The sequence below is a fragment of the Gouania willdenowi genome, chromosome 16, assembly GCF_900634775.1.
Source record: "Gouania willdenowi chromosome 16, fGouWil2.1, whole genome shotgun sequence".
Lineage (NCBI taxonomy): Eukaryota > Metazoa > Chordata > Actinopteri > Blenniiformes > Gobiesocidae > Gouania > Gouania willdenowi.
Genome location: NC_041059.1, coordinates 18,180,229 through 18,208,140, shown reverse-complemented (window position 1 = coordinate 18,208,140; position 27,912 = coordinate 18,180,229). Strand labels below are relative to the sequence as shown.

General features: G+C 38.6%; 2 protein-coding genes across 6 annotated transcripts; both read right to left on the bottom strand.

Moving 5' to 3' along the window:
- Window positions 1–524: 524 nt before the first annotated feature.
- On the bottom strand, window positions 525–14,057 carry znf576.1 (zinc finger protein 576, tandem duplicate 1). 2 transcript variants are annotated; one of them, XM_028470139.1, is made up of 11 exons: window positions 13,995–14,057; window positions 13,245–13,336; window positions 10,814–11,266; window positions 7,853–8,359; window positions 4,213–7,697; window positions 3,929–4,136; window positions 2,806–3,003; window positions 2,631–2,723; window positions 2,347–2,518; window positions 2,044–2,197; window positions 525–1,965 (listed from the first exon to the last, which is right to left on the bottom strand). In XM_028470139.1, the coding sequence occupies exons 5-11, from the start codon at window positions 6,046–6,048 to the stop codon at window positions 718–720; spliced, it is 3,909 nt and encodes a 1,302-aa protein (XP_028325940.1). In that variant the 5' UTR covers window positions 6,049–7,697; window positions 7,853–8,359; window positions 10,814–11,266; window positions 13,245–13,336; window positions 13,995–14,057; the 3' UTR covers window positions 525–717. The 2 variants fall into 2 exon arrangements, with proteins under 2 accessions (XP_028325940.1, XP_028325939.1); XM_028470138.1 differs by lacking the exon at window positions 13,245–13,336 and having other exon boundaries at window positions 13,995–14,046.
- A 1,008-nt stretch (window positions 14,058–15,065) lies between these two features.
- Window positions 15,066–27,014, bottom strand: LOC114477667 (zinc finger protein 184). 4 transcript variants are annotated; one of them, XM_028470137.1, is made up of 4 exons: window positions 26,660–27,014; window positions 21,300–22,628; window positions 21,081–21,200; window positions 15,066–16,973 (listed from the first exon to the last, which is right to left on the bottom strand). In XM_028470137.1, the coding sequence occupies exons 1-4, from the start codon at window positions 26,772–26,774 to the stop codon at window positions 15,814–15,816; spliced, it is 2,724 nt and encodes a 907-aa protein (XP_028325938.1). In that variant the 5' UTR covers window positions 26,775–27,014; the 3' UTR covers window positions 15,066–15,813. The 4 variants fall into 4 exon arrangements, 2 of the variants coding, with proteins under 2 accessions (XP_028325938.1, XP_028325937.1); XR_003675749.1 differs by having other exon boundaries at window positions 16,845–16,973; window positions 18,365–21,200; XM_028470136.1 differs by having other exon boundaries at window positions 21,081–22,628.
- Window positions 27,015–27,912: the final 898 nt, after the last annotated feature.

The window sequence follows — 27,912 nt, the reverse complement described above, 5'->3', positions numbered from 1 at the left end:
GTAATCACAAGTGAGAATTTGTCAGAGAATATTACATCTCACTTCAGTAATTGATAAATTGATTTAATTTACGTAGCCCTTTCTTCTTTTTCCTCATCACCTAATATTGTGTGCACCAGATGTAGTAACATTACATTGGAAAGCATCTTTTATACCGCTGCCTCACTGAAGATTAGAAAACCTGAAATCTGGATTTGGTAAAATAATCTCTTTCATGCTATTTCACAGGCCTTTGTTGTAAAGAAAGGTAACATTATACAAGAATTGTGTTTTCAGGGAATTTGCATTTTGGAAGAAGGGTTCCTACCCTACCCAAAATGGTAAACCGGTAATAAAAAGCACAAAAACCCTTTAAACACAAATGTTTCATGTTTTTTTTATTTATTTAAAACTCCAAATATTTTAAAATTATAGAACAAAAAAGTTCATCATGATATTAAAAATTTAAAAGAAAAAAATTATTACTATTTCACAAAATGTACAGAGATAAGCACGACTTTTGCCTTAATGCTTTACTTCTTGAGATGGCTCTGGAAATGTATACAATGTTCTTACATGGGGTAACAAAGGCATCATTAAAATTCGGAATATTCCAATAAACTGGGTTTACACGCCCCCGCGACCCTGAAAATAGGAAAAAGCAGGTCAGAAAATGGATGGATGGGTTTACAAGCACTAAAATCAGCTACATTCTAGTTAAACGCAATAAAGAAAAGACTACTTTTTTTCCAAACTCCTTTGGCTATGGAAATTTAGGAAGCAGTTATGGTTGCGTGAGATACAAAGAAAGACACAGCACTTGAGACAAAGCACTCGAGACATTCTCTGACAATCCCCAAATCGACACCTGCCCCCTTCTCCCTCTCCAAGCTGCTCTGGCCAGTGGTCGGAACCGTCGTATCGTGTAGCTGCATCTGGCAGAGGACTGCCCTCCGTCATGACTGGGTTGGACGTCTCATTTCTTGCGTGAACCGGCTCTGTAGGGGAATGTGGGGGAACTGAGTCCTGTGTGTCAGAGCCACTAAAGATCAAAGCCTTAGACACCTCCAGTCTGAAAGCCATGAGAGTCAAAGGTACAGACTTTGTCCCAATCTCTTGTCGATATTGAAGCCAGGAGTTCACCAAAGCCAGGTCTGTGAGGTACCAAAGCACTGCTTGTGGCCAGCAAGTTGGTGTGGAGGCAGTGAAGGGAGTGGTGTAGAGATTTTGCAGACCTTTGTTGAGACGAGCCAACATTTGGGCCTTCTCGAAGTTGTCAATGAGTGAGGTCATGCTCTTTAAACTGCTACCTGCAGTGGAAAGAATGAAGCCACGGTGGGATCGGCGTAACATGAGCCTTCCATCTGAGCTGACAAACTCATCTCCGACTTGTCCTCGTGATCCACCCACCATGCCAGCCCCATTAACCCCAGCAGCTAAAAGGTGCTCCAGCATTGCAGGGGTGGAGAGCTCTTGTTTGCACAGGAACACCATGGTGCCTTTGGAAACCATTTTTTTTACGGCATTTTCTTTGTCTGCAAAATTCAGTGTTAATTCCACACGTGAGAGTGAACCACTAAATCCAATTAAGCTTGTGCAGTAGAGAGATATTTGATTACTGTGCATCCTTCCAGTCAAATGAAGAGGGTAGTGGTCTATTGCATAGTGATCCTCTTGCCTAAGTGACTGGCATCCGGCTTTGAAACGCAGCAATAATGGTTGAATCTTCCACAGGGGATCGGTCTGTGACTGCAGTGCAGCCGTTTCATTGGTTTGGTCACCCAAGAGCTTCTTGCAATATCTACTAGGGGAAGCTTTGCCTTGGACTGCATTTGGGCAATTAGCTGCGTTTCTTGGGGCAGAGACACTTGCAGGAGAATTTAGCTTTAATTTGTGAGACAACTCTAGGAAACGAGGCAGTGCCATGGCTTCAGCAATCAGCGGTACCTTAGTCAAGTCCTCCCAGTACAGCTTTGAGCAAGGAAACTAAAAATATTTTAAAAAGGACAAAATAAATATTAATTGCATCAACATATAACTGTGGATTTAAACTGGAATACAAACCTTCAAAGTTCCCATTGCAATGTGAATTCCAACAAAATGAGCCACCTCATTGGGTGTGACAGGATTGGAAATCCTGGACGCTCTGTCTGTGTATTCGGCAATTTCCACCCAGGTGTCCCAACCAAAGTATTTGCAGAAGTAATCAATGGGCTTCCTGAAGCAGAAAGTAGGTAAACATTAGCATATATATTTGCTGAAAATACTCAATGTTTAAATTAGCACTGACTATCAGGTACATTTGAGAGCACTAGTAAAAATACATAAACTTTGTAATAAGTTGGATAAAAGAAAGCTTTACTGTACTTTGAAGAGGTTTGATCAGGCAGGTTGGAACTGTTAGTTTGGTTCTGGTTAAAATAGGCCATTATTTCCGCTTCAGAGTTTATCTGAGGATCATAAAGTTCTAAACCCCCACCATCCTCTTCATCAGAACTCTGGAGCAGAAACTCCCGAAGGTTTGGTGAAGGCTCAAAATCTGAGTGTGATCGGTCAACAAACATATCAGTTATTGTTAGCATTATAATCCACTTTTAGTAAAAAGTTTAACCTAAAAAGGTTGGAAATTCAGTAAACATATGTAAACAAACCTTGGTTGTTAGTATAGTCACTGTCTGTTGGATCAGACAACAGACCTTGAACCCTTGAATCCTGGTATTCTAATGCAGGAGGGCTTCCTTCATCTGTTTTAACAAAGAAAACACTAAGATGTGCCTCTAGTTCTTTGTTACGTTTAAACTGCTACATTGCATTGCAGTTACTCACGTGTATGACAAAGTGCATTATGATGCTCCACTTGATTTGGGTCTGGGGATGCCTCTGGATTCACCCTACCTTTGTGTGCATGGGTGACTTCCACCTGCATCTCTCTTTCCTCTACCTTCACAGGATAAAAGATGCACTGGCTGGAGCTGAATTCTGGAGTGATGCGAGACTCTCTTGTGATTTCTGGACTCTCCATTCCTGAAAACACAGATCCAAATGAATGCTCGGTGAACACAGGCTTCAAAAGTTAGAGGAGCAATCAAAAGGGAAAATAACTCTGCTTATAAAGAAAAAAAACTTTGAAAATATTTCCGTAGTCAGTTTAGGTACCATTGCGTTTACTTAAATAACAGATTCAAGTTCAATAAGGGTGGGACGCTATATGTGACAAGATATCGCGATAACTTGCTATGCAGTGAGGAATATATTTTAGAAGAATGTCATCATTTGGTTCTAGCTGTAGACTGCCATGAACTATCGGAAGGGTTGGGGGTTTGAATCTCAAGTCATTGTTGTTGTGTCCTTGGGCAAGGCACTTTACCCACATTGCCTTCTATGAATGGGTATGAATTGTGCATGAATGTTGGTGGTGGTCAGAATGGCCGTAGGTGTGAAATGGCAACTTCACACCTACAGGGCAGCGGCTACATTGTAGCTTACCACAGTCATAACGGTTTCTGTACACGCTTTGAGTCTCCTCGAAAAAAGCGCTCTATAAATCAAAGCCATTATTATTTGCAGTGGCATTTTTTGCACTTTAAATAGAAAAAAACTGGTCTTATTTATGTTGTTTATTTTGGAATAATATTCACTTGAGTTGAAAAGGTATATCTCAGAATTTGCCCCTCAGAATCTATGCCCTGAATTTCAGTCATATAAAAACATGTTTTTGTCCCAAAAATGTTGTCTCATATCTTTATTGTGAGCCCCATATCGGATATCGTTTCATCGCGTGAACGCCGTAAATCTTCTCTCCCCTAATATTCAATGTGTAGAAACTCTATTGAAATATTTTTGATAGGTATTGGCTTTTCAAAACCAATAAAAAAGTCAGAAGAGCCTTGTTTCACTTCTTGCCACATATTTACTAAAAATTGAAGCTTCAGTAACTAATAAAACCTACCTGGAATATCTGTGTCTTCATTGCTGATTGGCTCCACATTCCATTTTATGTGTTTGCTGCCATTTGTGTTCTGTACATCCTCTGGAATGATGCTAGTTTCCTCTTTCACCAACACAGTCCTTATATCTTGATGATGTTGTGTTGATACACTTGTGACTTGTGTGTTTTGCAGAGCAAGGCCTCCATCTTCATCCATGGAAACCAAACGCTGAAGGAAAAACAAATGTAGCAATGTTGGATTTACAATTGGTGTAAAGTAATTGCTGAGAAAATTTCAATCTTACCTGCTTATGATGGCCCTTTGTCATTATTTCTGGCTCAGTCTCTGCACTAACTCTCTGTCTTGAAGCAAGAAACTTCTCCAGTGTGATGAGGGGAGACTGATCACTTGCTCTGTTATGTTCTTCTCCTCCCGGCAGTCCCGATTTGTTCATAACCTCATGAACACTTGTGGTCACTGATTTGAGCTCAAACACAACCTGTTCCTCGTCATGAGAGCAATCACATGCAGAGGAAGTAGAAGGCAGTAATGTAGCAGTAGTGTTATTAGCATCAGTTTCCTGGTCAGACCCCAAGATGGCAGGATGTTTTTCAAAAACGACCCGACATTCACCATGTTTCTTCTCTGAGTTCATCTCTTTGTCAGAATTGCCAATCAATGCTTGTTTAGTTGCGACATCCTTTCTTAGGGATTTTTTTCCTCTTCTCATGCCTCCAGGTTCCTTGTCTTTAACTGCTCTCTTTCCTCTGACCTTTTTCCTCTGGACCAACAATTCTTCTTCTTCTTCTTTGACTTCCACTCTATTAATTGAACATGACACAGTTTGCGAAGCAAGACTTTGCACAGGTTGATCTTTAGCTGGTCCTTGCTCTCTTGAATCACACTCAAATTCATTTGATTTGTTTTGGGGAATACTAACTCCATCACATGTTGAATCCTCATCCTCAGTTTTCTCACCAACGGTGACTAAATTAACATCAAGAAGTAATTCCTCTTTGAGGTCATCATCTATGGCAGCCACAACTTCAGATACAGAGGTGAGTTTGATCGCAGACCTTTGTTCAAGCTTTTCATCCACAGGAGACACAAGCTCTTTTGTTTTCACCGATTCAGAAGTCTTACTAGAAGAATTCAAAGACAATTGGGGTGGGGAATTTAAAAGAGTGTTTTGTGTTTTAACAGTTGATAAATCCAACTCTGGAGAGGTATGAGATTGTTGATTTGTATCAGTCGCAGGCCCACCTGTATCATCAAAACAATTACTTTGCAGAATTGCAGGAGGAATGGTTAAAGATGGGGATGGAATTAAAGCAGGAAAAGATAAGTTTTGCTCCCTGTCTTCCATTGCAATTTCAGGCTCAGTATCCCAGTCTGTAGCAGTGCTCATCACCCCAACACACTGCCTTGGACTTTTGGGAAGCTGGTAAAGATTCACGTTTGAGACACCTTCAAAGATGTTTCCATTTGTATAAGTCAAACTGGGACTCTCAACAACATGTGTAGTTGTCTTGTGTTTCTGAAGGGATGAGACATCACTGAACATCTCACCACATTCTTTACAATCTAAAGAACGCTTGGAAGAGGTTATTATACCTTCGATCTCTAATTTTGAGGAGGATTTACGTTTCCTGGTGGTCTTTGGCTTGGTTGTTGGGGTCTCTGGTGTTTTACAGGAATTCTTTAGTGAGGAGAGCAATGAAAGAGCTTTATGGTTCGTCTTGGTTCTCCCTCCTTTTTTCTTACCCAGGGCCAGGGACTCACCTATTGGATGATTTTGCTGTTTGCCATCACTTTGAGTATTTGTTTGGAGCTCATGAGTCATAGGATCGGGTGCCTGACCAGATGCTTTTGAAGGGTCTAACTTGTAAACTTTCAGCTGGGGCTGTTTATGACCTTTCAGTAGAAGTAGACAGTCTTGTGTTAAGTGTGAATTCAAAATGTCTACTCGTTCCCCTCTTTCTTCCTCTACTAAGTCTGCTTTGGTCTTCTCACCCTTTTGACTCTTGGCCTGTTCCTTTTGTACTTTTTTTGTTTGTTTTTTCTTTTTAAACATAGGCAGCTTTGCTGGTTTTGGTTTTTGTATTTGCGTAGGTTTTTGTTGTTTTGTACCTTTCGCCATTTCTTTCTTTCTTTTTTTTTTTTGCTTTTGTTTGAATCATCTTTCATCTTTTGGGGTGACGAAACCTGGGCCAATGAAGTGGGATTTACTTTCTCCGTAGGTGAAACATTCTCTGCTGTTGCATTCTTGTTTCCTTTTCTCCCCTTCTTTTGTGGTGATATTTTCTTTTCAGATTTTGGCGTTTTCGGTTTTGATACACTGTCTTGCACGGGCTCACTCGTTTGAGAGAGCTTTTTTTTTTTCTTTTTTTTGTTCCTTTGTTTTGGGGACCAAATGTAACAAGATGAGATTCTTTAGTTTTCGTTGCTTAGCAGGTTTGGAATTTAGCTTTAAGTCCTCTTTGTAAATAGAGCCCAGTAAGTCTTGCATGTACCCTTGAAATATAAAAGTTCTGGCAGGTTTCCTTTTTCGCACTTTCACAAGTTCTTGAGCTGACATTACATTAATTGGCAACTCTGGTGGACATATCACCTGCTTGGCTTTTTTTTGGGATAAAGCCTTTTTCTTTGCTGATAGTTCCTGATTTTTTGAAACACTTTTCTCATTATCTAATGCCGTGATCTTAGATTCACATTCAGTCTTGTTTTGTGTCTTTTGGGAATTAGTATTCTCTTTGGCATTTGAGTCTAATTCAGTAGGGAATTGTGTATCCTGTGTAACATCTTGTTGAAGAAAAGAGGAAGATGAAAGATCCTGCTGCTCTGTGTGCAAGGATGTTAGTTGCAGCTCAAAAGTAGACATGCATGATGGAACCATTGGATTGATTCCGTGGTCTTCTTTTTCAGTTTGATTAGGAATGTCTGATGCAGTCCCTTTTACTTCAGAGGTTAAGGAAATGTTATTTTGAGGAACTGTTTCAAATTGTTCCATCCCTGTGATTGGTGATAAAACAGGGGTAAGTTCTAGTATAACCGTTTGTTCAAGGTTTGTGTTCAGATCTCCTCCTTCATTCTGAGATGCCATTTGATCAAGAGTAGCAGAACTGATTGCATCCATCTGAGGTTGTTGCTCAATCTGCTGCATTACCTCTTCAGCAGGCCTTTCTGTTTGATCAGCTTGAACAAGTGTTAACTCCATTGGTTCACCTGATAGGTTAGAAGCTAATTCAGAGCAAGGGCGATTTATTAGCTGACCATCTGGTGTAATTGGTTCTAGTATGATGGTTTGCTCCATTGGATCACAAATGTTGTTTGAAATGTCATATCCAAGTGTGTTAATATCTGTCTGTTTCAATTCTATAATACCTGTTTTGGGTGGATTTATATTTAAATTGGGTGACCCTGTGAATTGAGAGGATTGCTGCACTTCCAGTGGTGGGGCATTAGGTGGCACTTGACCCAGTATAACAACTTGGTTCACTTTCTTGACATTTTCCATAGATTCAATAAGTCTTCGAATCTGCTCTGTGTCAATATTGGCATCAACTTTTTGCAAAGGTCCATTGGGCTCCACCTGTAGTAGTGCTGGTTGGGAAAATGAAATTGGGGATATAATTGGTATACTTTGTCTCACTTGCTTTCCAGCTGGGTTGGCAATGTTAGCTTCACCAGGCAACATATTGTGCTTAGATTTCATGTGGCGTTGCCTTGACTTCGGTGTCTTCAAAGACGCCTTGCATATTGAGCAGGGGTACCTTACTGTGGAGGAACCTAGAAATAATGGACAATTGCATAAGGAAAAAAAGAACATCTTGCGTTATTAACAAAGTGATACAATGTGTACAGATTTCTGACAACCTACATGAATTTTCTTCATCAATATATTTTGAAATGATATATTTGGGTGAAAAAACATTTCTACTCACCATCTTTTTTTTTCAATTGTGCTTTCCTGGTGTTTCCATCTTGTTCAGTTTGTCCTGACAAGTGTGAATCCATATGATTTTGATAAGCTCTGAGCCAGTTGAACTTCTTCCCACACTTCTTGCATTCATAGGGTTTTTCGCCGGTATGTGTGAAGTTGTGATATTTTAGCAATGTCAGCGTCTTACAGTTTTTTCCACAGTGTGTGCAGGTGTATGAACCCTGGACATGATGAGCCTTTTTATGTGCAGTGAGTTCGGTTATCATCTTGAAAGCTCGATCGCAGATTGGGCATTTGAATGGTGTTTCTTCTGTGTGAGATTTCTGATGGGCCCTTAGCTCCAAAGAGTTTGCGAACGGGCGCTCACAAACGTAACAAGTGAATAGAGAATTACTCAGCATTTTATTTTCATATTCCATCGGGTGGTTTAGCTTCAAATGACGCACTTTGCTTTTGTCATCTTGGAAGATTATATGGCATGAAAGGCAATGCAATGAGAGCTCATCCGCTGGAAGGAAACAAAGCAAGGTTAGGATTAGCATTAGCGCATCAACTCATTTTTAGTATGATGAATGGAAATATAGGTGTTTTTGCAAACTTTTAAACAGTAAAAATGGTAGAGAATATCTAATATAATCTACCAACAGTCAGTTTACTATTATATTGCTTTGTGTAGTCTTTTCATTTCTACAATGCTTTAGCAGACAATAGGTTATTTTTTATAACATAAAACATGGTAATGATAAATGTCAAAGTAAACTGTATTAATTATTGCCTACATTAAAAAAACCTTTTACCAAACTTGGATTGCAGATTAAGACAATGAATGGATATATTCATGTCATATTTAAACTATTAACAGTACAAACTAAAGCAACTAAGCCACTTTTTCACAATTGAAATACAAGTAACTGTTAAACTGTAACGATGAGAAACACTTTAAATTGAGGGTTTCTCAAACTGAAAAGTCTAATGCTGCGTTCACACCGGATGCATCACGAAATGTTCGTGCGACCAGATTACATACAAAGTCAAAGTCAATGGATAAATGCGTCCCAGATGCAAAAATCTTTCCTGTGGATCGGTGCAGTTCGATCAAGATCAAGAGCGTTGGCAGTGCGAGAGCACTCCCAATTTTTTGTCATATTCGCACATTCGCAAGAGTTGAAAATATTGAACTCCTGCGACTGTTTCACATGACGAAAGACAATCAGAGTCTTTGTTGACGATGACTTTATAACCGGGACTGTACCAGGAAGGTTTTGGCGTGGAGAAGAATCAGCGAGGAGGTGGTAGTAACAGGTAAAAGTTCTCTGTAGTTTTCATCTTTGAAAGTCGGCACTGAGCTAGCATTAGTCACTAATCACACAGGCTATTTTCACTGGTGGTTTATGGTTAAGAGAGGAGAAAAAGGAGTGCAGCTCCACGCTTCAGCAGGCAATGAAACTCACTGAGTTGGATGTGTCGCTGGTGGGCGGTGCTTTGCTTCAATTAAGCTAATGGGGACATTTTTTGATCCTGCAAAACCTGCGTAACTTTTCGTGCGGCAGATGCGTCCGGTGTCACAGAAGACGCATTCGGAGTGAACGCAGCATAAGAAAAGTGTGGAAAATACTCCATTCTGGTGAAGATATGTGGTTGGCTTTCATAATCAATATAACCATAGGTATTCAATTGTTTGCCTTTGCACACATTTGAACTTGAGAGACATCTCAGACTTATACCATTGGGTAATGTGACATGGGGTTTTGGTGTTTTAACAGCTTCATCTCTATGGGGAATACTTTCTAAAAGTTGTTTTTTATCTGAACTTTTGAACATTGATCGAAAAGCACAATTGTGATGTCAAACATGGATGTTGTCAAAGAAGGCCTAACTTAAAGGCTCTAATTCATCACTAAGGTTTTCTGTATGATTAAGGTCAGGGAAATCAAGTTCGTACTAAACGTGCTCATCCATGTCTTATAGACCTTGCTTTGTGAACTAGTGTGGAGCAATGTTGAATATCAAGAGGTACTCCCCTAACTCTACAATGTTTAGAGCAAAATATTATTATCAAGTTGATTCATAGACTTAAAACTAAATACAATTTGTCATATATTATTTTTTTTGGTTTTCATGAGACCTGTGTGTGTTGAATTTTCAACAAGCAGATTCATTGTAAACTTACTTACTGCTGTATATTCTATTGAAACTAACTCAACCCTTGCACTTGGTAATGTATTGCATGGCAGCTGATGCTTGGCCATAGAAACCCATTCCACAAACTTCTCTGTTAGTGTCCACTGATGAGCTAATCTGAAGGCCTGGAGAGATTAATTCTACAGAAAGTTGGTTAGTTGAACCCTATGTTCTTTGTCCCTCAAAATCCATAAAACTCACAGTTGCATCCTATCACTATACTAAATTTAAATTCTCTATATCAGGGTTGTCAAACTCATTATAGTTCAGGGGCCAAATGTGGCAATATTTGATCTCAATTGGGCCACTGATTTTATGCGGCAAAATGAGTAATTTTGAATATATTGTGCCCTTGTTTGCGCTTCAATGTATACATAAAATACTAAATATGTAAGAAACCGACAATATTCCAAGCAATAAGTGATAAACATCAGTCCCACCAGGATCTTCACTTTAAACATCTGAGAGTCTGTGACCAATTTCTATTCAATTAAGGGAAATATTATGTAATAATTTAAGGAAAATTGAGGGATTTTGTCAAGAGTTTTTTCAACAGTTTCACATTAAAAATGACTTCAACCATGCAATATAAGCACTGGGGAAACTGTGACTAGGTTTTCTCCGTCATTTTAACTTTCTCCTGCGGGCAGAATTGGATGCTCCAAATGGATTTAGTTCCCGGGCCATGTGCTCTGTATGATTCTGAATGCAGTTGTAGGTACTGAAGAATAAAATAGAAAATCAAAACATTTATAGATGTGATAACTGAGCTGATACTTACATGTAAGTGGCATGACCACTGGCTTGGACATATCCATTTTAAGAGGATCTATCATTGCCTTCTTGGACATAATATATTTCCGGGCAACCTTTTTGTCTTTCCCCGAGTCACTCCCTGGTTTAGATTTAGTGTCTGATGACGGTTTGGTTGGGGTGTCAGACTTTGCAGTAATGTCCGTGTCGTTTTTTTGACTGTTTTCAGGGCTCAGAATATCAGCTGGTTTCTCTGCCGTTTCTTCTGCTTCCACGCGTGTCTCACTGCCTTCAGCTGTGATCACTGTGTTGTCCTGAGCAAGAGCTTCAGATCCAGCCATCTTTTGAGGTTTTTGTTCATTTGATTCTTCAGGGTCCGTAGGACACTCTGTGGCTACTGTGCTCTCAGGGGTTGAGTCGCTCAGTGCCTGGGTGAGGGACTGCATTCTGTATTCTGTTTAATGCACTCGATTATAGGTTTCTGTGGAAAAAAAAATCAAGTGTTAATAGCCCTGACAATCCATCATCTGAGTAGCTCTGTTGGTTGTTGGGTAGTTGTAAAACTGCAGGTAATAAAAGATAATAAATGTACATGCAAGCTCAAGATCAAATATTTAGGGGTTAATGTTACAAAAGGAATAAATAAACGGTATAAGGTAAACTACACAAGAATATATCAAGACATTAGGAAAGACTTGGAGAGATGGTCACTTGTCTGTTTAGATTTCAGCTCGAGGATAGAAATAATAAAAACATTTTATACTATTTTACTTAGTCTTTTATATATTTTTTTAATCCCTGCCCGTGTTGATTCCTCAAAAACAATTTATTTATAGAATGGAACAAGTGGATATCATGGTTTATATGGTGCGGGAAGAAACCCAGGATCAGGTTCAAAACCTTGCAGCTCTCTAAAGATAAAGGAGGTTTGGCTTTACCAGGTTTAGGAATTTTTCTATGCTGTGCAAATTGAACCCCTGATATACTGGTGCATGAGGGGAAAGACAGGAAAATGGAAAAGTTGAGAAAGAGGTATGAAAAACATGGAAATATTAAATTTAATAGCATACAAGACAGTGGTGGTGACAATTTAGAGAGACAGAGATGGATTTTGAGTTGGTTTGCGTGGGATTCTAGGTTTATACCTAGCACTCATGACAATGGGTTTATTATAGAGGTCGACTGATATATCAGGCCAATATATGGACTTTTTTAAATATCTATTTTTTTTTTAGCACTTTAAAGTAGCCATTAAAGGAAAAAAGAAACAACATCGGCTATATGAATATACAACAAAAAAAGTAATAAAAATAATAGCATGTGCATGGGAGAGTTAGAATATAATAGTCAAAATATAATTTTTTTTTACTTGGTTGTGTATAGGTACATTTAAAGTTCAATAAATGTTAAGAGTTCTATTGGTGTATTTAATCAAATTTCTCTAATATATACATTTTTTGTATATATTAGTGTTTCAATTGTCTTTCATAATCAATGTGCTTTTTAAAAAAAAGTATATCGGCCTCAAATATCGGCTTCCAAAATCAGCTTTAGATATCGGATTTTTTTTTAAATCGGTATCTGCATTGGCCTTTGAAAATCCCATATTGGTCGTCGACCTCTAGTTTATTAAGCAGTGGGCAAATAAAGGTATCACAGCAGTGTGCACGATAACTGAACGGGCCAAGCAGCGGAGTTTTGGAAAAACTGAAGGAGAAATTTGGACAAGGGGAGCATGAACATTTTCAATATTTACAAATAAAAGACTGCTTTGAAAAGGAGATAAAAACTGTCACAGCAAATGAAATAATATGGATATTTCAGAAAGCATACGAGAGGAAGAAATGCAGACTAATCTCAGCTCTATACAAAGGTTTGATGTCAGCTAGAAATTGTTCCAAAGAGAAATGGGAAAGGGAGCTTTGGAAACAAATTCCTGAAGAGGAATGGTTGGTCATGTGTGAGACACCAGCTCCAGGACCTGGAGGGAGTTCAATTGCAAAAATTTGACCCGATATTTAATTACTCCTAAAATCAGGAGGAGAATAGTTTCAATCCAGCAGCCATGCTGGAGATCATGTGGACACATGGATGTGGACCACACGTATCATTTTTGAACTTGCTTAAAAATAAAACGTTATTGGGACAAAATATGATAAATATTTAGGATATGAGCTAGAGGATGCCGCCAACACCACTTTTAATACCGGATAATAAGGTTGTGTTGATTACTTAAAGATGTATACAGTATGTGTTACACCTTTATTTCCACTGTAAGTGTTCAAGTAAACCTCAATAAAAAAAAAAAAAAACGAGTTAAAAAAAATAAAAACCATAATAAATGTAACGGTGGCACAGGTCCCACAGAAAAGCAAAGCTCAAAACTCAACAGCAAAATGCGGTTGATGCAAACAGCCTTGTATTGTAGTTTATTTATAAGACAGAACAATAATGTATACATTGTTCCTTAGTCGTTCCCTCTTTCATTTGTATGATGTGATGACTGATGAGTCAGCTCAGGAGTTCCCCACTGGTTTAACAATGTTTGTAACTGTGAAAAAAAAAAAAATCTTTAAAACTTTATCACTATTAATCATAACGTAAAATAAATAATATATTAGAGAGTTTTAGAAAATACATGTGTGATTTGTAAATTGTAATAAAAATGTAATATTTTACACAAAAAAAACAAAACAAACTACACTACAACAAAGCAACCATTCAGGAAATGTAATTTTTAAATTTCATTTTTTGTTATTATGACATGATTGTACTGGATCAAATTAACTTTGCACTTTAGGTCAAATTAAGAGACATTTGGCCCCTAACCTGACATACTTTGGACCCCCCCTGGTTTTAGGAGGATCACACAGAGCCAGATGGAGGACTGTGAATAAGTGGGCTGAACAATTGAATTACAAAGAACACTATAGCGAGTCTGAGCAGCAGCAGCTGTAGACTGATATACACAATAACACACACACCGAACCAGGGCACAGCTAGAAAGCAACTGTTCGACCATTTATAGATGTAACCATATATTTGTGTCTTTGTTAGCACAATTTGCAGAATTGCAGTAACCGAAAGCATTATCTCATTTTGGACGGTAACAAATACTACTCCAAATATAATTTCTCGTAATTCACTTGAATTCTTGATCACGCGGGTGTGTTTGTCAAAAGGATAAAGAAATAAATATAACAGGTTACCGAGGCAGAGCCGTCCGTCCGAGCATCATCTCCCCGTTTGTCTCACAAAGCCTACGCAGAGACGCAGCCTTGGTGACGTCACACAAACAAACCCATGGCAAGGGTTCATGGGAAATGTAGTTACTTCTTCCCGTCCAAGGTTTTTTCGTTTTTCTTCTTTCTTTTCTCCAACATCTTTATATGTATCAGCTTAGATTGTTAGACTGAATAAATTAAAAAGATACATGTGAATCTAATCATATATCCAAACGATATTATGAAGAAATCTGATTTGGTCATGATAAGAAGCGTCTTGTTTTTGTATAATGATGATGTACATCAAAAGATGTTTGAACAGTTTGTGACCAAAATATGATGCTGGTATGTTTTTTCTTTTTTGCCCCTAGACGTACACAGGCCCCAGATTTAGGAAAAAACAGTGTTAATGATCCTGATCCATCGTTCCAGTCTGGAGCTAGATTTGTGTCTTTATTACTTAATTTAAATGAAAAATAAATGGATGAATGATGGTTATAATTATCCTATTTAAATCACATCTTAAACGATCTCATATAGTATGGAGGCAGATTTGAGTCCTTAAAATCTGCACTTTTTCTTTGATTGAAAAGGTGTTTTTTGATGGAAGCAATTTTTTCTTTAATCTTTAACAAATCTACCTCCATAATTTAGTGCATAGTACAAGGTGACAAGACTATACATTTCACTACATTTATTTTAGAGCTCTGTTTCATCCAGACACAGTACCTTGTTGTTTCACCTTGTTTCCTGCAGACAAGTTCACAAACATGTTTCATTTTCAGGGGCTGTGTCTGTCTCATAACAATCCCTTTGCCTTTGTTTTTGTCACTGGTTTCCACTATGAGATGTGTGCCATTACTGTGTGGGGCCACTCTTTTTGTTTTCCCGAGGGACCACTGCATCTGTATCATCTTAATGCCAGAGCTCTGAAATAAACTGTACAAATTATCTTTTGGTCAATTTCTGACTTTCATGACACCTAATAAATTGTCAATGGGTTGTGTACTAGATTACATGGCATTAAAACAATGAATAAAAGAACAATATGCATTGTATTCATAATTTCTTTATTAGGAGTACAATTCATTTATTCACAAGTATTGCCAGAAAAATATTCATACCCACCAAATCATTACAAATAAGCATTTACCTACAGCTACAGTACCTAAATGAATCATTTTCTCACCAAAATGAATTATGTTAATGTGCTGAATACCTGAAATGGGTGAGAACTTGTAGGGTTGTGGTTAAAACTCATAAATTCACCCTATTGCTCTTGCAGAGCTTTGTGTACAGGTACATTATCTCATTGAACTTTGGAGAGTATTTTAAAAAGCAATCATAGTAAACCAATCCACACTGGAAGCTCTAACAATGGGGTTTTTCTTTTTTTTTAAAATGAAATAATGAAACTTCCATTGAGATATTTAGGATTTGATTTATATTATACCACAAAGAAATCTCATGATCATGCTTTTAAAGTTTTATATCAGAGATGCTATTGCGTCTGCATGAAAAGCCTTAGACAATGTTAGTTTTCACAGGCACGAGTACAAAATTTTTTAGATATACGGGATTAACTTGTTTGAGAATACTTCTATAAAGCTTCACCATTTGTAATATTATTTTGAAGATTTTTGAGATTGTGAAACTCTAACCAAGGTATGCATCCATAATTTTTAAGTAGCAGAAAACAGGATATCTACTTAACAGCTATAAATGGTAGTTTTTACAGTTCCAAAACATTTAAACAGCACAAAGATCATTAGAGCCATGGCTAAGAAATTCTTATCTGATACTTTTATCCCTCAATGTCAAACTGTAGCATTGGCACTTCCCCTGTTGCATGCTTTATGTAATGCTGATGCAGCTCTTCTACATCGTCAAAGCCCATATCACATCCAAGACAGTTCCATTCCCAGTACTTGTGCTCCCTGTGCATCTTTGGTTCAGACTTCACCTCATTCAGCTCCTCACTAGTTTGGTATTGCTCTGTTTGATCAGGCCCTGCCAAGTCAGATGGTTTGGGAGATTTGATGCAATGTGACGGTTCTCCACAATCCGAGTCTTCAGAATCGCCTAAATCATCACAATTACCAAGCTGATCATGAAGTTCAACCTCTACATTGTTAGATTTGTCTTCTGGCAGCTCTTCCACATCTATATTTGATTCCAACTGCTCTAAATTAGTGGGAAACGACTCCATTTGAACTTCTCCCATTTCTGCGTCGAGGAGGGACTTGTCCTGCAGAATATCTCCATGGTGCTTCTTTTGGTGTGAGAACAACTTTCTCCGATGTGAAAAGGTCTTTTCACATGAAGAACATTTGAAAACCTTTGGTCCAGTGGGAGATTTAAGAAGTGTGTGATCTTGCTTCTTGTGGTTTTGCAGATGTCTGTCTAGTAACATTTCACTTGCAAAGCCATGGGAACAACTCAAACACCAGAAGGGCTTCAGCTTATGCAACTCTAAATGAGACAACCAAGATTTAACAGAGTTGAAAGATCTGTTGCACTGATCACAACTTGGGACCTTTGGCTGAATCTCTTCCTCAAGCGCGTGGACTCTCAGATGGCTGATGAGGCGCGTTCGCCTGATAAATGACTTCCCACAATCTGGACACTCGTACAGCTTTAGTGCAGCCCCACTGGTCTCTTTGACTTTCTCAACAGTGGACTTTTTTTCATGTATCTGCAGGTGTTTCCTAAATGCCGTCAGGTATGTGTACATCTTGCCACATTCTGAGCAGCAATAAATAGGTCTCTTTTTTTCAGAGCCATCTGAATCTTTTTCGATAACCCCTTCCTCATCTTTCTCCTCAAGATCATGACCTGCGGCATTGTCCTCGTCATCCTCATTTGATGCTTCTTCATCTTCCACAGCATGCTGGTGCAGGTGGGTGGTATAGTCTTCCAGTTGTTTGAACTGCAGTCCACATTCCTTACATTCAATGTGTCCAACTACAAGGAAGGAAAACATATCCAGATTAACCACAATATTTTTCAATTTCATCACTAATAATAAGAGTACAACTACTGGCAATTTAAAATAAATGCAGATGTGTGCTGTAGTTAGTCACTGACATTGACCATCTGTTTAAGTAGGAAATATACTCACTTGTCTCTTTACTGGGAGAGTAAATACTACACAATTCTAGATGATTAAACACAAAATATTCCTTTTGTGGTGCTGTTAATTGAAGTGAAACCAAAATGATGGCATCACTCGAATCATGGGACTAGCTGTAGGTTGCTCTAAAATTCTATTTAATTTAATTGTTGCTACGAAAATACCGTCACATTGTCTGAATTTGAAATTTTTAGTTCTTAACTTTTAGGTCACAAATGAATAATAAGTTCAAAGCAGCTCCTTTTAAATGAGCTCAAAAGTTTCTCAAAAATTCCTAGAAATTTTATTATTATCAGATTTGATATTCCAGGGCAAGAGAGGAAAAGCCACTGTGATTAAATCATGCATACTTTTAAATTGAGTAATAAATAGTACCCTTTTACCCTCAGATGAAAAGCAAACAAGTTATGTGTGACTTTTCTACAGTGAACACCACTAATTTTTTTTTTATCTTTAGTGGTATCCAATTAGCAATTTATAGTAGAATAATCAGTAATAATTGCGATACATCTTTGGACAAAGAAACCATTTTATTGTTTGCTGTATGCAGCACATCTATTGACCTTTATCAAGGCAAAAAAAAAAAGTCCAACCGCACTGTGGTTGCTTACATCTGCTTCAAAAAACAAACAACATAAATTTGTCTAACAAACTACACTCATCACACAAAACATGTGGACTAAAGTGAGCTCATGAAAAGAGTGCGTTTATTTGACTATTTTTCAAAAATTAGGATTTGGCTTTCAAAACAAAAAGCTAAACAAGAAGTCAAAACCTCAAATCTATAGAGGGAACTAAAGAACACAATAATAATGTTATTAAGCTTCTGTAACAGAACTGTAGAGGACATGGAAGCCAAGAAACATCAAAATAACATGTAAACTATATATTACACATTTTACAACTCAATATTTTAGTTTTAACCAGCTATAACATTTAACAAAAACACTGTTCAAAAACAAGTGCAGATCAATCAGTACAGGGAAGCGTCAAGTACAGTTTACTCTAGTGGCTTTATACAGAGCTGTAAACACTTGTTTGAGGGAATCCTGTGATTTCAAAGGCTTGCTACAAGGAAAACAAATAGCTTTTAATTAATTGCTTTAACACCTAAAGTAACTTCACTCAAAATCACATTCATTATAGTTTCAAGAAAACAATATCATATTTGTATTCGACAATATCATCAGTGCCTATGAGGCGATTATACATTCATATTTACCAGTTAATTAGTCCAGTGTAGACAAAAGCCTGAGAATAAGAGGGATAGGGGGCGGGGCTATATTTAGCTCAACTCAGAAGTTGCCACAATTCATAAAGAAACCTAACAGTCACAAGAAAAACCAAATTAGACTTAATTTGCAGGGTCATAAATAACGCCTTAATTTACGTGTAATGTGCTTGGTGGGCGTGGTCACAGCAATGCTGGTGCAAATCAGTTTCTTGACAAAAAGTAGTTCCACATTCATAGCAGGTAAATTCATTAGTGCATTCTGATGGCACAGCAGCAAGGAAAACAGCATGTCTTTTATCTCCACCAACACATTCCTGGTGGTGAACAATAAGCTCTTGTATTTCATTGAAGGTCATGGGGCAAAATGGGCAGCTGTACAAAACAGAGCTACCCAACTGGGTGTTGTGCCTCTGTAATGCACCAGGTGATAAAAAAGCTTTGCCACAATGTTGGCTACTTTGTGACGTACTAGCTGATTGTGAAATAAGTTGGCTAGAAGACGGCAGAGAGGCTGCTTTGTTATCATAAGCAGAGAGGCTGAACTTGAGTGGTCTAGAGGAGACGATAGCACTGAGCCTATAGCGGACTTCATTAGGGAGACGACAGCGGACTTGATCGTGCCAGGCGAGGTGCTGCTGCAGCTGATTCTTGGTCCAGAAGCTGTGGCAGCACAGTGCACAAGAGAAAGGTCGACTCTTGGCCTTATCCTTGTGGGTTCTAAGCTGTTCCTCGGTTGGGAATGCTTTACCACACTTTTTACACTTAAATAAGCATTTGTCAGTAATATCCAACACATGGCTAAGCGGTGGGGAAACCTGAGTAGAGGCCTCAGACATCTGACAGTCAAGTTTAGAGTCCTGCTCTACTGCCAGGCATAGCTTTTCATTGTCAAGAAGAGCACCTGGACATCTGCAGTCTTTTCCACAGTCAAAGCAAGAGAAGGGTTTCCCAAAGGGTTTGACTTCGGATTTTTGCTCATCTACAGGGACGTGTTTAACTGTTGCAAGAGCTGTCTCAAAAGCTTGGGATTCTGTATCGTTTACGTCTCTGTCGGAGAAATTGCACTCAGTCTTTATCATTGAGGAGACTTCCTTTGTGCTTTCTTTGTCCATTGAGTGGACCTGCCAGTTATGTTTACGTAGCCCTCTTGCTTTAGCAAAAGTCATTAGGCATATGGGACAAGTATGATATTTTGGCTTCACTGGCCCACTGTTGTGTTTATCCACTTGTTGTGAAAGATTGACGATAGTGTCGTCTGATGCCTCATTTTTCTGCTGGCCTGAAGGCTCTGGACATGCAATTTTCTCCTTTTCAACATTAACAGTTTGAGTTAAACCTTGCACTTCTTCTAGTGAGGAGAGAAAACATTCATTCTTGTGCCATCGTTTATGGGAGCTGAGGGACCAGTTGGACAAAAACCCTCTCCCACATTCGAAACAGGTAAAGAAACCTTTTTCCTCCTCTCGATTTGTAGGTTGACACATTTGAGAATAAGGAACATCAGCATTTTGTTTGAAATCATGGTCTTCGTCATGGAGTCTGTGAAAATTGATTGTCGCACTTACTGAAAAGCTTTTTTCAACCATGTTTTTTAGTTCACTTGTACTTTTGTTGCCACTCACCATCTCTTGCTCATTACTTCCTTTTTCATACTTTACTTCAGTATGTACCCTTCCCTGGTGCAACTTATCTTGCATGCTCAAAGCAATATTGTTTTCATGCTGTTTCAGTGCATTAACATTTTGTGCCGATTCTTCTACTTTGACCTGTTGTCTCTTTCTTTTAATGCAAAGTTTCTGATGAGTCTTAAGTGAGGCCTTACGGTTAAAAAGAGCAAAACAAGTACTACACTGCAGATCCTCCAGCACGGTGGTGGACTGCACTGAAGAAGGAGCGTACCCCGTCTCGTAGCCGTGGCTTTTCATATGAAACTGAAGCGCTTTGGCTCTTGAAAATAGCTTCCCACAATCTGGGCAGCTGTAGGTGTTCTTTTTCAACTGTTCCATCTGATGCTGAAAAGACTTCACAGGTGGTGGCAATAACTGATCACGATGCACGACCTGATGCCTAAGCAGGCTGGACATGAGACTGAATGATCTGTCGCACAGTTCACACTTGTGATTTCCATTTTCATGTTTGCGCATGTGCAAAGCCATCATGCGCTTGTGGCGAAATTTTCTGCCACAAACCGGACATGCAACTTTGACTGCAGAGCGGGTGTGTCTGTTGGCAGAGATCATTGAGCCTGTGAAACCTTTCCTGAGTCTTAAATCTGTGCACTCAGTTTCACTTTGCATGTGGTGGGAGTAAGCCCCTAAAGACCAAAAGCCCTTTCCACACTGCTCACAGTAATAGGTCTTCGGGCCCAGTAGGGTTTTCTTTGGATTGTAGTCCTTCTTCATAGTTAAAATGTGTCCTTTCTTTTGCACTGAGCAGGTTTTTGTGTGATTTGACAGGCCAGATGTGTGCAAATGAGTGTGCAAATCTTTTCTTTCAGAATGATGCAATTGATGACCAATTAATACAGACAAACGAGAAAAAACTAGACCACATTCATTACAGACCAAGCTCTTCTTCTCTGACCCTTCAGCAGGAAGTGTTACATAGTTTGAATTTTGGTCACTGTGGGCTTTTATGCTACTGCAGTGTGTTATATAGGAACTGGCGTCACCTTTGTCAAAAGTGTTAGCTGAAGCTGACTGACCTTCCGTCTGCTGTCGTCTTTTTTGCGCGTCGTGCCATCTTCTGTGAATGTGAAGCGACGAAATGCTAGAATACCAGCCACCGCATTCAGAGCAATCAAATCTTCCTTTTTCCACAGCATCTGTTGACATGGGCGCAGATGGCTCGTCAGGAGCCTCAAAGTCAATTTGCACAATTTTCAAGTCCATATTATTAAGTCCCGAAGAACTGTCAATCTCACCTTCATCTTTTCCTTCCTGATCCGATTCACACAGTAGCTCAAGATCAGGATTAAGGTCACGGATTGGCTCATCTTCAGATTCACTTGCACTGATCACCTGAACATTGAAATCACTGAGTTCATATGCCTCCATGTCATCTTCAGTCTCTCCAACATGAGTTTCTTCTGCCATAGTGGCCAAATCCAAATTGTCTGACAGGACCATAGAAGTTGGAATTCCAACTTCCTCGTTCTTCACAAACTTTGACATTTTTTCAGGTGACAGAGAGCTATGTAACACTATATCCTTCTCTTCGTCTTTAAACGAATTTGCGTGAAGAAGCCGATGGGAATGAAGAGCTGAAGGCCTGGAAAACCTGAGCCCACACACTTCACATTCTATCGCTTTTTTCTGAAGCTGGCACACCTGATGAAGGAATGACTTTGCAGGCGTCTCCCCACTGTGTGCTATACGCTGATGTTTGTAGAAGAATGACAGTGACTGAAATTCTTTCCCACATTCTTCACATGAAAACTTATTTGCTGAAGCATTAGCTTGATTAGCATGCCACCGCTGGTGGTTGTAGGAAGCAATTTTATTGCTAAAGGTCCTTTGACACTCACTACATTCAAAACCATCAGGAGTCTTTTTTGGTTTTGGCTTCACTTTTTCTGGGGAGCATTGACATTTGCGGCTAAATCGCTGATGTGTCTTCAGCCGCGGCAGACTAAGAAATGATTTACCGCAAGCACAATCAAAAGGAGTTGTAGGGTCAGCAGGCTGATTCTCAACAGGCTTGACCTCTTCTATTGCTTGTGCGGTTTGCCTTTCATCTCCTGGACTCCGGGATTTTGGCTTGACCAGATTTTCTTCGTGACAGCGACGATGGGCATCAAGAGCTGAAGCTCGTGTGTAACTTCTCTCACAAATCTCACACTGAAACGATTTCTTTTTCAAAAGATAAAGGTCACTGAAATAGGTTTTAGGTGGGGGTCTGTGAGTTCGCTCATGGTTACGAAGTAGTCCAAGCAGTTTATAAGCTTTACCACAGTCAGGACACACATGAATAGGCTGCCTGGATATTTTCTTACTCTTCTGACCTGGAAACTGGTTTGGAGAGGCTGCGTCATGGGTTTTTATGTGCAAGTCAAGGTCACTTTGTTTAACAAATGAAAGAGAGCATAAAGCACAATAATGGGGTGTATTACAGTCACTCTCCACATTACGTAATCCATCTGCATGATTTTCCAAGTCTGCATTGTCGGGCTGATGCTGTAGGCAATGCTGCAAGTAGGATGACTCCTCTTTGAAGGTTTCTCCACATTCCTGACAGCAGAATGCCTCACACCCTGGAAGAAATCAAGGGAAACAATCAAGTTCAAATTCATTCTTGTAAAACAAGCAGAAAAAACAACACATCCACTTTTGTTTTAGATAAATTATAATATAAAAGCATATTCTGAGAGAAAATTAGCACTTGCTACCACGGGATACAGATTGTCAATTTGCTTTAGAAGTGTGTATAAGAATTGGTTTTACCATTTTCCCTCACTATAGTTTGATTTTGAAACAAGTGTAGACAATAATATCTAGGGTTGTAGTCAACCAAGGAAATGGTTGGTCGACCAAGACTATGGCACAGGTAGCAATTAGTCGACCAAAAAACAAAAACAAAAGAAAGGTGCCGTGCTGCAGCTGTCAGTGCACTGTCCTCTGATCGGAGCTGAGGGACAGAATTAAGACATGCTTGAAGCATCCACTGTTGAATCAATCCTTTTACTTCACAAGAACATGGATTATCCTTATATTTGATATGTGGATTATGTAAATAGAGCCACCTCTAGCGTGCGCTGCGCACCTGTGTGTTTGACATGCACTTGTTTACCCGTGCGCTGATCTCATGATGACATAAACCAGTTGTCTGTTAAGTGTTAATAAAAGCAGGCTTACCACTAAAACAAATATAAGTATGTCATTTGTATGAGAAAAAAATAAATTAATTGTAGGTTTCGGGTCGAGCTCTGATATAAATACCTAATGTCTGTCGGACCCGTCGGTTTCAGTTTCGAGTTTGGGCCAAAACTTGAATAAGGTTCATATCATAAAGGGTCTGTGTTTAACCACCAAAAACCAAAACAAAATATTTGTCTCTTTTTCTTTTTCCTCATCCTCCTCTGCACCTCCTCATTCATTCTCCGGCTCCGCTGCACAAAAACTCTAAGACAAACGGGACAATGTGCACGCGGGTCAGATTGGAGCCACAAACCATTCACAATGGAGTCTGATACACGTCACATTTTAAATGGTAATGTGAACGAATGAACAAAAAAATCGGAAACAAGCATTAAGGCCGCTTCGGAGAAGATGCGCAAGGCGCTCCCCGGGCATGGATGCAGAGGAGTCGCTTTGCAGCCAGAAGGAGCTTGGGGTACCTGCCCTGGTTTCGATTCCACACCAGTGGCCCTGTAGAGTCACATTTTCTTCGGTCTTGAATGTAATCCTTTATTTCGTCGAAACTGGATCCTCTTTGCACAGCAGGATGAGTGTGCAGATGAGAGTCAGGTTGATGCTGCCGTCTGCTATGCATGTGGACTGAGCACATGCAGCATTGCCTCATATACTTAATTGACAGCGTCGAGAGTTAACAGAATATGTCATCCCACGATATAAACAATAAATTTCCATGTCGGAAATTAGCGAGGGCCACGGGCCATTTGTCCCTCAATTTAGCCAAGAACGCCCATAAAATCCTTGTTCCACAGGCCAAAACTGCCCCTGTATGTTGTCAACTTATTATTCTCTGGAGCGCTGTTTATGGAAGCTCCGCAACAAAGCCTCTGCGGCCGTGGTGTGCACCACGCCTCCCGCCCCCAGCTCTCACACCCACAGACGGTGGTGCTCGCCACGGCTACCTGAAGCTGCCGAGCTGCGATACATCATGGACCGTTACTTGGTTAAAACCAGATAACCATCCAACAAAGTTAACCAATCCAACTTCCTCCGTCATGTCCACCCATGTTCCACAAACACGGGGACAGAGATGAACCTGTAGCAACGATTATGAACTGGAAACTCAACTAAAGCTAACTATGCTAAGCTAACCCACCGACACACAGACTGAGCTAAGAGCTAACGCTAACCACTTCATATAAGGAATAGGCCAAATAAAAAGAACACATCTTACTGTCATAAAGCCACAGAGAGCCATCGATTTGTTTATGGTCAGATTTAACATTTGTATAGAAGGATAAAAGCTAAACATGTCACACGTTGTGTGAAATAAATGTTAGCATTATATTAATGTCACAATGCATCCGTCCAAACTTGTGAAATGCAATATATTTTAATTATATTTCACATGTTCACAAACAAAGCTGGTCCCATTAGACTAATGTAACTATTGAGATTATTACACTAAATATACTGAATCATTAAATCATCAGCTTGATCTGATTTAATTATAGGAAATCAGGGAGTTATTTATCAATCATGACTTTATGCAACTCATCATCAGATAAATGAAACAACATTCAGCAACAGTAAAAACACTAATGGATTTATTTTTGCTTTTCATGTGCTTTTTTTTTTTTTTTAGAAAATAATTTTATTTCAAATGAGGAAATAAATAAATTACATACAATAACACTAATAGAGTGACCCACATGCACAAATATATTCCATAAAATATCAGCTCATGATGAACTCTGAGTCAGCAGATATTGTAGCCTTTTCAAATGTGTCTAATGTTGATGTATTCACATTTATTTGTGTTTGTAAAGAACCTGTTTACAATAAGTTGTAAATCTTTTTATTATTATTATTATTTATGGTTTTTATTTATTGTGATTTGTATCGTTATCGTGATAAATACCAGAAATTATAGGGATTTTTTTTTTTTTGTCAATATTGCCCATCCCGACAAAGCGGGTGCCACAGGTTGCTTCGTGTTGCTGGAGACAGAGGCTGCAGAGGGCAAAGTTCAGAGCAAGCTCTTCAACCCCAACGACAAGTTTTAAACTTTCAAAGCATCTTTTAGCTGTTTAACTTGGTGGTTGTTCCATGGGTCGCTGGCTGGAGGTTTGGCGTGTGTGTTCTTCTCTCCCTCCATCTCTCTGCTTCTCACTCAGTGCTGCGCTGAGAAGAAGTTTTTAACTTTGAGAAACAGATTACTACTTGTTTGAAAATTTATTTCTGTTATGTCGACGCAATTTAGAACAGAAACTAGAACAGTTTGTTGCTGAATGCGCATCTGACATCACTTTATTTTCCTTTGTTAATTTATGTTCTGGGGTTCTGTTGGAATGGACTATTATTTATGGTTTCTTTTTGTGTTTAAACCTACAATTATATATCTTTATATTCAATAATCCTGTTAATAAACTATATCTTGAGTCAGGCCAATGTTTGTAAAGGCTATTTTCAGGACAAGGACAAACAGTTCTCTTTCATAATATTTCATGAGATGTCTCACTATTTTTTTTTTGTTCTTGTTCTATATCCCCTGTTTTTATTGTTTGTTAAATATTTTTTTACTTGGTGTCATTCTACCTCACCTTTGTTAATTTCAATAAATGTTCCTTTTTTTTTTTTTTTTTTTAAACGGAGACTTGTACCATTTGTCATCATCGGTGTGTAATTTTTTATGATGTAAAAGTAGTATCAGCTCAAGAAAATTGGCAGTCCGTATCGGTCATCGGCTAAGACTGATGGGGAAAAAAATCGGTTTCGGCCCTCAACAAAATCCATACTGGTTGATCCCTAGTGTAGTGCATGTTCATGTGCTGTTGAAATAATTGTTAGACCAACTGACTGACTTGTAAGATTCAACATTTGTTTTTGGATATTGAAAATAAGGAAATTAAAATAGTAAGATTTGTTTCAGAACATTATAAATGAGTAGTTGAAATAAATATCAAAGCGAATGACTAGGACTCGTACTGTTGCTAGAAGTGCTGTGCTTCAACTTTTATTTTTGGATAGGGAAAATGAGGAAAAATAAAATAAGGATTATCGTCATTAATGAATCACATTTAGTCACAATACTTCATGAATTAAAATCTCGATGTGAATCAAATCGGCACTTGGTGATAAAATCGTATCGGGACAAAAGCATATTGTCCCAGCACTACAACACATGTTCGCTCAGTGGTTGACCTGCATTGGTTAAACACGGTTTGTGATGAGTCAGCAGATTACACTCGTCATCTTTACGTTGACGTGCTAATACAGATTACATATTGATACGATTGTTTGTGCAGAAGGAATTAGGAATATTAATACTAGTGTTCCACTGCAGGCTCGAGCCAAACACGTGAGCACCCTCGCGGTGTACCTGTTCTACGTGTTAATGCTGGGTCACATCCCGTCTGTGGATGCTTACCGTCAGCAGTGTGTTCAATAGATGCTCCAGCGTGCTTCTCAGAGTTGGTTTGGTCCGGGATAGGTTCGGTTTCAGCGACTTCTTCTCTGAACTCAGCGGAGACGGGCTCGTCCATCTTAGTGCGGTTCTGTGGTAACACGAGCTAGTTAGCTTAGCATCACCTCCGCTCTGCTTCAAACAGTCGCCTCGGTCCTCTCACGCAAAGCCACTGAGGTTAACCAGTTAAAGATGTTTAGGATATGACAGAAAACACTGCAATGATTTGATAAATCGCTTATTCAGTGTCGAGGATGACGAGGTTAACATTAAGCTGTTGTTGCTAACGCACATGCGCAATGAACCCGTGCCGCCCATCCAACTCGTCAGCTTTCCTTTTCCTCTCAAATGATCCTATATTTAAAATGATTAACTCGTTAAACCTTAACCTTGAAAGATAAATTGCCAAATCTTACCTTGTTAAAGTAATACAATGCGACATGTATTTTTTAAAGAAAAAATATTTTACCATTTAGATTAGGAAAAAAAAAAGATTTATTTTTATTACGGACAACACGATTATAGTTTCCGTTTATTTTGTACCAAAGAAATTAAAACAGAGCATTTGTTTGTTTTTTTTGTAAATAGTTTTGTGTTTTAGAGCGATTGTTGTCATTAAGCTAAAATCCTTCATTAATCTTAGTTTTACATTCAAAAAGGATGAAAAAACTGACATATTATGAAATTATGTGTATAAATGTAAATGTTTGAAGGTATAACTTTTTTTAAAGACATTCTTTTAAATACATTTGTTAACTCATGGATGATAAACACCTCAAAATGTTTATTCTAGATATTATTTCTTTCAATTGTTTGAAGATCCACACAACCAAAGATAGGACACTTTTGGGCAGCACCTGCAACGCATTTGCTTTTTCTGTTTACAAATATAATTTATAGGGTCCACAATTTTGTAGTGTAAAAGATTGAAAATGAATAACTTAAATAACTATAATGAAATACATTTCAATGCCAAAAATTACCATATTACGCCTTAAACATTGATCCTACAAATAAACCAAAATATAAAAATAAAGATCTAGCTTTCATAAGAAGTTAAACTTGTGTCAATCCTCCCAAAAGCCCAGTAAGCAAGTACATTAATATTTAAATCTATTCCCTTTACCAGCTAATGTAAAGCCAAAAATAAAATAAAAAAATAATCTTCTGTTCAATTCTCCTCCAAAACTTTTAATGAAACGATTACTGTGTTCAAA

Coding starts and splice junctions, on each gene's coding strand:
- znf576.1 (XM_028470139.1), bottom strand. CDS start 6,048: ATGGCGAAAGGTACAAAACAACAAAAACCTACGCAAATACAAAAACCA. Junction 2,724..2,805: donor TAATGCACTTTGTCATACAC/GTGAGTAACTGC, acceptor TTGTTAAAACAG/ATGAAGGAAGCCCTCCTGCA. Junction 2,198..2,346: donor CCTGATCAAACCTCTTCAAA/GTACAGTAAAGC, acceptor TTTCTGCTTCAG/GAAGCCCATTGATTACTTCT.
- LOC114477667 (XM_028470136.1), bottom strand. CDS start 26,774: ATGGACGAGCCCGTCTCCGCTGAGTTCAGAGAAGAAGTCGCTGAAACC. Junction 22,629..26,659: donor TATTGAACACACTGCTGACG/GTAAGCATCCAC, acceptor GATTTCTTCCAG/GGTGTGAGGCATTCTGCTGT. Junction 16,974..21,080: donor AAGACGACAGCAGACGGAAG/GTCAGTCAGCTT, acceptor CCTTCCTTGTAG/TTGGACACATTGAATGTAAG.